The sequence below is a fragment of the Oratosquilla oratoria genome, chromosome 27, assembly GCF_046742065.1.
Source record: "Oratosquilla oratoria isolate Oo_2021 chromosome 27, ASM4674206v1, whole genome shotgun sequence".
Taxonomy (NCBI): Eukaryota; Metazoa; Arthropoda; class Malacostraca; order Stomatopoda; family Squillidae; genus Oratosquilla; species Oratosquilla oratoria.
The window spans coordinates 701593-711592 of NC_134803.1; the positions used below are offsets into that span (position 1 = coordinate 701593).

General features: G+C 38.7%; 1 protein-coding gene across 1 annotated transcript; it reads left to right on the plus strand.

Annotated features, from left to right (window-relative positions):
• Positions 1–8732: 8732 nt before the first annotated feature.
• Positions 8733–9731, plus strand: LOC143039842 (uncharacterized). The gene is made up of 2 exons (XM_076210095.1): positions 8733–8952; positions 9113–9731. The coding sequence occupies exons 1-2, from the start codon at positions 8747–8749 to the stop codon at positions 9729–9731; spliced, it is 825 nt and encodes a 274-aa protein (XP_076066210.1). The 5' UTR covers positions 8733–8746.
• Positions 9732–10000: the final 269 nt, after the last annotated feature.

Sequence of the window (10000 nt, forward strand, 5' to 3'; positions counted from 1 at the left end):
AAATAATTCGCTTGAAGGATAGTATTGGACATTTGAGACACAGGTTGCTGGACAACACCCAGATATTTGTAAGTTTTTCGACTGCCTGAAGAAAGAATACTTAGCTGGTACTTCATCTCAACCACAAAGAAAGAAATATCGTGACTCTTCTGAACGGATAAAAAACATTGTAGAAAGATATCCTTCATATAGCAACTTCGTTGATTACACTAGCCAACAAATATCAACTTTGTCTCTTCTACTTGAGTAACTGTTGGTGTATCCCACTAATTTTGGTGCGCTGATTCCAAATGTGTGCTCAGATTTGTCTTAGCACGTAAGGTTCCTGAGTTATGCAACTTGGCTCTACGGTTCACTTTGCCACCATTAATGATACAATTATATTACAAGTTAGAGAATAATGAGACCCAGACAATATATGTTTTATATATGAAAGAGGTAGTACTCACCTAGCTATAAATTTCTTCAAAAATGTTTGAGACTCTTGCTCCCGTTGCAGGAACCAGCAGTAGTCACACATCATGTTTTCGTTGAAGCGGCCTTGATACCTTCTTTCTATTATTGCGATATCTTGGTGAAACCTTTCACAATGTTCATCACTAATATCACCCATATTAGATGGAAAGAAATGTAGATGCGAATGCAAGAAATGCATCTTAAGAGACATCCGACACCCCATTCGTTGATAGAATTTAGCATGTTGTCCAGTAGTTCCTCATAATTATCAACTCTATGGTTACCAAGGAGGTCCTGCACTACATGGACAAATGAATCCCATGCTACCAACTCAAGTGGAGATAGTCTATTTCTGAGCTCTCTGTCATGTATCAATTCTCTGATCTCCGGCCGTACAAAAATGCCAGCTTTAAGTTTAGCATCGGTTTTCTTTGCATCAAATTTCTCTTTGAGACACTGGAATCCATCAGAATCATGGGTCATTGCTTTAACAAAATTCTTGATAAGGCCAAGTTTGATATGAAGTGGTGGAAGGTAAATCTTCTGTGGATGTACCAAAGGCATGTGTTGTACATTGTATCGACCAATGATGGGTTCTTCTCTTTCAGGCCACTCTTTGACAATATAATGATTTCTGTCGTCACGGCTGTTCCATAGGCATAAGAAGCACATGTTCTTTGTATATCCTTGCTGCAGTCCAAGAATTAAAGAAATTACCTTTAGATCACCACAGATATTCCACATATGCTGCGAGTAATGAACACACGTACCTACACAGAATGGGGATGGGCCTATTTGGCGATGGCTAAATAAAATTTTATTTGATAATTTTTTTCTAAATAAATTTGTTTGAATTAACATTATTTAATTTATAAACCTAAAGAGCATTCTTTTAATCATACATTTGTCTGAAAATTAGTATATCCATTATAAATTGAAATAAATTACGCCCAAACGAAATTCTGTGTAACTCAGGAACCTGACGTGCTACAACAATTCCGATTACAGAATCGAAATCAGCATACTCGACTTACTATAAATCACTCGCTATTGCCACAGTAGCAAATTCTTTGTTGACTAGTGAAATTATTTGCAGCAATGGCCAATAACCTAGCTTTCTGATTTTCAATAGTTCTGTCATTAAAGAATTTTAACTATTCTTGATAAATGCCACGAAAAAAAATTCTACCTTGTATATATATATATATATATACATATACATATATATATATATGTACATATATATATGATTTCAAGAAGTCTACAGCGACAATGACCTCTCCCAGTGTTCGGCCAATGTACGGCCTGTATATAAACCCTTGTAATCACCAAAACTTTGTAACTCCCTCCCTGAGGATGACCGAGTAAGGTCGAAATACGTATTGGAGAAAATAAACAAAGAGAAAACCGCACCAAATGTCTTTTGGACACCTTCTCAGCTATTTGGAACCAGCACAGAAACTTGTTGCACGAGACAAATTAAAGCTTCAATATAAGCTCAACAACGCCATTGTCGCTGTAGACTTCTTGAAATCATGTATACAACATGGCCTCCTACCAAAATTCATATATATATATACATATATATATATATATATATATATATATATATATATATATATACACAGAGGTGGGCGTTCCGAACAAACGTTTGCGAACCTTTATCCGCGGATTTGTTCGGATCGGCAAAATCCCGGATTTGGGTTCTGAGGTTCGGATTCGGACCGACGTCAAAAAAGATTCGGACTTCCGGGTTCGGAACGTCTTTTTTCGCGAATCCGAACCTCCGTATCCCGGGAAAAATTCGAAAAAACGAAGACGACCAAACATTGGTTTTCAACTTTTCCGCGGCATACAGATGTGGTGACGCCTATGTTTCTGTAACAACTAGAGACGCCTTTGACCATTAGCATTGTGTTTTACTTTATCGCTTCTCTCTACTTCTATTTCAGTATGGGTGTGTAAGCGTGTGTGTGTCTCAAATGATCACTGCTCGAAATGTGCTCGATATGCAAGCCTGTGTGACTGTGTGTAGCAATGCGAAACAAAGACTAGTAGTACTGCCTGGACTGCCCTTCTTTGAACTTGGAAATATACTCGTGGTGTTTAACTCGTTGCTTTATCTGTACCACACAGACCCGTCATGTTGTGACCGCAGCTGGCTGCCAGACAATCAGAACGCTTGTTAGTGACGCGCAGCCACCGCGCATGCGCCGGTGACTGCAGCAGCCAATCAGAGCGCTTGTTTAGTGTTTACAAATCTGCACAGTCTGCAGACTTTCTTGTCACCGCGTCCCGTAAGTTACGATTTAGTTAAACAGTGCTACAATAGTCCGACATTCTTCTACCGTTGCACTGACAACACTCTGGAGAGGACACCCAAGGAGGCTAGACTACTCTACTCACATCACACTCACCGCTAACAATGGATAAGTACGTGATATCCACACCGAGGTCGAGAAACCCAAGTGCTCAGTCTGACACACCAAGGTCCACGAACCCAAGCGGCCTCGCTGAGAGTGAATCTGACGCCAGCGATATCCAACTGCCAGAGTTTTCGAGTCCGGAGCTGATGCCTGGCACAAGTCGAGCCGAGGACATGGACATTGCCGACACCGAGGCCGAGCAAGCCGAGGGAGGTCACGGTTCCAGGAGGGAAAGGGACCTCTACAGAGATTGGGGCATTCTCAAGCCCTTCTTCAAGTGTGGTGTCGGCAGGGACGCCGGGTTTGCCCTCTGCGCCAAGAAAAATTGCACTGCGAGGCTGAAGCTTCAGAATGACACCAACAGCAACTTAAAGAAGCATTATGCCACCAAGCACCCTTTAGATAGTCCTGCCTTAAAAACAGCCTTAGCTGGCTATATATATATATATTAATAATATATATATATTAATAATAAATTAAAACTATAATAATGTAAAAATAACAAATAAAATTCATAAATAAATGCATAGGTATAGTTGAATAACAAACAAACAGGTAAATAGTAAATAATTATAAATTGAAATATAACTAATAATAAATGAAATTCAGACAGACAAATTATAACAAAACAAATAATATAACATAAATTATAATCATTACAGCATCTTACTTAGGTATTTATCTAAATGATTCTTAAAGCTTTGAACTGAACTACATTGCACTACCTGTGCAGGAAGTTTATTCCATTCATTAACTACACGGTTGGCAAAGTTGTTTCTACCTACTTCCAAATTGAATCTATTTCCGGACAGATTGAGACCATTGTTTCTTGTCTGATTCTCATTCAATGTGAAAATTTGGTCACTTTTGATGTTGTCAATTCCCTTTAAAATCTTAAAGACCTGTATCAAGTCACCTCTGAGTCTACGCTTTTTTAGGGAAAACAGATTAATGTGCTTAAGTCGATTTTCGTATGATTTATTTTTGATATTTGGAATCAGTTTTGTGGCTCGCCGTTGTACTTTTTCCAGTCTGTCAATGTCTTTAATGAGATTCGGTGACCATAGGGAAACAGCATATTCCAAATGTGGACGAACTAACGATTTATATAGCTTGTTAATGAGTGATGGACTTTTGAAATCAAAAGATCGCGCAATCAATCCCAGAATCTTATTTGCTTTCTCAGAGGCTGAAATACACTGCTTGGATGATTTGAGGTCGTTACTGATAATTACGCCGAGATCTTTTTCACTATCCACTTTTGTTAACGAATTTCCAAATAACTTGTAATCGTACTTACTGTTATTTTTTACCTATGTGCATTACCTTGCATTTACTTGTGTTAAATTTCATTAGCCACTTTTCAGACCATTGCTGTAATTGATCTAAATCTTCTTGAATATCTAATTGGTTTGAGTGATCATTTGCCACTCCGCACAGTTTTGTATCATCAGCAAATTTGGAAACAGTAGATTTTAGTCCATGGTCTATATCATTTATATATACTATGAATAGAAGTGGCCCAAGAACGGAACCCTGAGGAACTCCACTTGCAACACTTTTCCATCCAGAAGTTTTTCCATTTAAAACAACTCTCTGTTTTCGACCTTTCAACCAATTACTAGTCCAACCTAATAGGCTACCACTTATTCCATGCAAAGCTAATTTAGTAAGTAGTCTTTCGTGTGGGACGGTATCAAAAGCTTTTGCAAAGTCTAGATATATTAAATCTATATTGTTTCTTTTGTCATAATTCGAGATAACTGTGTTGTAGAATTCGAGTAAGTTAGTCACGCAAGAACGTTTCCGTCTGAAACCATGCTGGCTATCATTTATCAAACGGTTACTTTCTAAATGATATTCGATAGCATCTCTGATGATAGTTTCCATTATTTTTCCTACGATCGAAGTCAAACTTATAGGCCTATAGTTATTTGGTTTCTTTTTGTCACCTTTTTTGAATATGGGAGTAACGTTAGCTAGCTTCCATTCTCTTGGGACATCTCCGGATATGATGGATTTCTTGAAAATAATTTCTAATGGAACAACAATCTCATTTTTCATTTCCTTTAAGATTCTTGGATGCCAACCGTCAGGCCCTGGTGTTTTATTAACTTTGAGTTTGTCTATACACCTTTTAATTTTTTCTTTTGTTTTATTTACCGTAGTGAGTAAGTTTACCCCAGAATTTTCACAGGTTTCAGTTTGGAATTCACTTTGAGGTGTTTCGTTTACGAATACCGAGCTAAAATAATTGTTTAAGGTATTACACATTCCTTCATTTGAATATTCAAGTTGACCGTCAGCAGATAATAGTGGACCAATGTGATTCTTAACAACCTTTTTATCTCTAATGTAACTGTAAAATTCTTTGGGATTCTCTCTGGATTTATCAGTGATATTCATTTCGTATTGTCGTTTTCTCTCTTTTATTGTCTTTTTTAAATCTCTGTATTGATACATAACTTTTATAGTTATTAAATGCACCCGAACACTTATATTTCTTATAAGCCTGTCTCTTTTTAGCAATACTTTTTTCAGTTTCTTTGTCGAGCCACTTTGGGCGAGCCTGATTTGGTGGACGTCTGTCCTTAAAAGGAATGTAAGTTTGAATCATCTTAGTGAGCGTATTTTGAAATATTTCCCACATCTGATCTACAGGCCTTTCGTTTAATTTTGCCTCCCAATCTGTAAGCTGAAGCTCCTGACGTAGTTCTATGAACTGAGCTTTACTGAAATCGGGTATTTTAGAAGCACAAGTATCTATTCTAAAATTGTTTAGGAGTTTGAATCTGACTAAGTTGTGATCGCTATTTGCAACAGATTCACCGACTTCTACATCAGTTACCATGCTTTCGCGGCTAGTGATCAATAAATCGAGTAAGTTTCCATATCTTGTGGGCTCTTTTACATGCTGAATTAAGTAATTGTCACCAAGAAAATCAATCAAGCGACTACCTATATGGCCATGTTCAAGGGTCATCCAATCAATGTCAGTAAAATTGAAATCACCCATTATCAATAAATCCCGGTTGCAGAAACTAGACAGTTCTTGAAATAACAGTTTGTCGTCTGCTAATGATAATGTCTTTGGCCTATATATTACACCTATATTCATTTTTTGTCCATTTGTTTGGGTTAACTCTACCCACAAACTGTCATATGCATCCTGTTTCACTTTCTCTAAAACACAAGCATGAACATTGTTTTTAACGTACAGTAGAACACCCCCACCTTTCTTGTGGTTTCTATCCTGATGAAAGTGTTTAAATCCCGCAATATTAAATTCAGCTTCGAACTCTGTACCATTTAACCATGTCTCAGTTATTCCTATCATATCGAGATTTTCACTTTTGACATACGCCTGTATTTCTTGAAATTTGTTCCTAATACTACGAGCATTAAAGTACATAGTTTTAAGAAACTCGTGATTATTTCTTTTTGACACATTTTGAGTTTCAATATTATGTCTTATATTATCATTTTGTTTTTTATTTATGCCTTGCTCTATATTATTATTATTTGGTCCTTCATTGACATTCAATGCCTCATTAACATTTCTCCTATCAAAATTAACATTTCCCCCATCACGGACATCTGGTCGATTACGGTCATCCGATCTATTTTGTACATTTTGTCCCCCTACGTCACCGTGATTCACGCCGGCCTCCCGTCGTTCAGTGACATTATGTCCGGCATCCCTTTCTAAAATTATATTTTGTCCTCCAGTGACATTATATCTTACCGTGATATTTTTTCCTCCACTATAATTACATCCCATCGTGATCTTTTGTCTTCCACTGTCATTACATCCTATCTTGATATTTTGGCCTTCATTGACATTCTGTCCGGTATCTCTTCCTAAAATTATATTTTGTCCTTCACTGACATTATATCCTACCGTGATATTTTCTCCTCCATTATCATTACATCATATCGTGATATTTTGTTCTCCACTATCATTATTTCCCATCGTGATCTTTTGTCCTCCACTGTCATTACATCCCATTGTGACATTTTGTCCTATGACATTACATCCTAATGTGTCATATCGTCCTCTAGCGACATTACATCCTATCATGATATTTTGGCCTTCATTGACATTCTGTCCGGTATCCCTTCCTAAAATTACATTTTGGCCTTCAATGACATTATATCCTACCGTGATATTTTCTCCTCCATTATCATTACATCCTATCGTGATATTTTGTTCTCCACTATCATTACTTCCCATCGTGATCTTTTGTCCTCCACTGTCATTACATCCCATTGCGACATTTTGTCCTATGACATTATATCCTAATGTGACATTTCGTCCTCTAGCGACATTAAATCCTAAAATTATATTTTGTCCTATACTGGTACATTGTTCTACATTAATGCTATACTCTACACTGTTTTCCCAAGTACATTCTATTTCCCCTTCCCTTTGGCCTTCTACCCTAAAAAAGGAGCTAGTTCATTACAAACTCCCACAATGAGGTTTGTAAGAACATCTTTGCCTCTGCGGGTAAGGTGGATCCCATCAGAAGCGTAAAGGTCATGGCGCCTAGAAAAGAGATACCAAGGATCAAGAAAGTGGTATCCCAATTGTGTGCACAACTGCGATATCCTATCATTGATCCATATGGCTCTACTGTTCCAACACGAACCTGCGTAGATCCTCGGGAGGATCCTACAGACTACGTGACGGCTCCCACGTTCCTTCATCTCCTGAAGGAGGACCTTGTAATTCCGAACAAGCTCCTCTGATCTCACCCTACCTACATCGTTTTACTTTTAAAAGTTCTACTGTTTTAGTATGAACATAATTTGATAAATTAATGAACTTTAATAAATAAAAATAATTTATAACAATTTAATTTCAAATACTCACACATCTTTTTTATGTTTCAGTGGATTATCCGCGACATGCTGCCCACCATAACAACAGAGTCAGAGGCGCTCAGGGCCTTCCTCAACTACCTGAACCCTCAGTTCAAGCTGCCGTCCAGGAAAAAGCTTGGCGACGACATCAAGCATATGAGCCACAACCGGGCCTTCATAGGCTCCACAGTCTCGTGGTTGGACAAGGCCACCCTGGAGAGGACGACTGCAGTCTTGGGCATGAAGGAGGTGAAGGAGAGCCAGACAGCCGAGTACTTGGCGAGGTCCTTGAGCAAGCTGCATGAGGACTTCAGCATCAGCAGCAAGATTCTCTGCACGACCACAGACAATGGCACAAACTATGTAAGTGCATTTGTCAACTTTGCACAAGAGGACGTCGTCATACAACCTGGCAAGGACAAGCCTGACGAAGAGCTGGCTGACGAGCCTCAGGTCATATCTATGGAGGAGGCCCTGGACCAGGCTGACGAAGCCGAGGTTAGCCTGCCTAAACACCAGAGGTGTGGTGCACACACTCTGAACCTCCTGGCGTCTGAGGATGTTTCCAAAGTGAGTATGATATTTTTTTTTTATTTAATAAATTAATAATTTATAAATATTAAATAATTTATTGTTCTTTTGGTAAAAACTAAAAAGATGTAAATTATCATTTATTGTTTTTTAATTTGTGAATTGTAATAAAATATTAAATAATAAATATTCTTTTTTCAGGTCCCACAATGGAACCATGGCGGCAGGAATATCTTCAGAAGGTCGGCTGCCAAGGCACAGTCTTTGGGGAATGCCCAGGGCCGCAGAACTGTCGCAGCCAACGAGATAAAGGATGCTATCGGCAAAAAACTTAAAGTCCCTGGTGCGACGAGGTGGAACTCCAGCTATGACAGCTATAAAATGCTTTCTGGTCTGCTACAGGACCTGGACACCCGTAAAAAGATTAATGATCTCTGTACGAGGTCATCGCCGAGTAAGTCAAAGTTATGGCCCCAGTTGCCAATGCTTTGGACAAAATGCAGTCAGACCAGCATGCCTACATGGGGAACTTCCTTCCCAACTTGATGGTGCTCCAGAGGGACTTGAACCTGCTTAGGGACGACAACAGCATCAAGCATGCCAAGCCCCTCGTCACCTACCTCCTGGGGACACAGGAGCACCATGGCAGAGACAAAAAGGGCTTCACTGAAAGGTAGATATTTTTAATATTTTAATATAATATAATAATAATAATAATAATATAATATAATTATATAAATAATAAAATAATATAATATTTTATAGTAATTGAAATGAAAAAAATAATAATCATTAATCAATAATTAAATTAACTCATATCTTAATCTTTTCAGGTTTCAACACATGTTTGAGGACCAGGAGAAGCTCCTTGCGACTGCCTTCCACCCCAGGTTCCGTCTAAAGATGGTCAAGTACATATGCAGGACAAATCCTGACTTGTACAACCAGGTGAGGGACAAGATGGTGTCGGACCTTGTGGCCCAAATCAGGTCCAAGGAGGGGGATGTGGCCTCCGCCTCCAGCCAGCCCACCTCCAGGCCACAGTCTGTGGCCAGCCACACCAGCGAGCACGACGAGTTTGCCTTCCTTCTTGAGGACGAGGAGGAGCCTGTGGTGGTGGCCAACCTGGAGGAGGAGGTCGGCAAGGAAGTAGACACTTGGGGCGCCATTCTCGGCACAAGCATCATGAAGATCTCCCCGGTAAACTTCCCCAAGGAGCACAGGCAGCACTGGGTAAACTGTTTCATCAAGTATAACTCTCCCCTGCCCTCGTCTGCCTCAGCTGAACGACTCTTCAGCTTCGGCTCGGACATTTTGAGGCCAAAGCGAGCTTCTCTGACCAATCTGAACTTTGAGAACCTGACCTTCATGAAGGGAAACTTGAAGTTGGTTAAGAGGGAGAGAGAGAGGGCCGACAAGTTAGAGAGTGAATCTGTGAAGAGTGAAGAATGAAGACTGAAGTGTTGTGAATTTTTGTTTTAATTTTTTTTACTGTTTTGTTTTGTGAACTTTTGTTTTTACTTTTTACTGTCTTGTATTAATAATTTGTTTTTCTAATAATAATTTGTTTAATAAATAATGTAGATATCTTAAAAAAAGAAACACTTTTTTAATCGGAAAGCTTTAAATTTAGATTCGGAGATTCGGAATGAGTAAAATTTAGGTTTGGAAATATTCGGAAGGTATCGGAATTAAGGTTCGTTCTGCTATTTTTTAAAGAT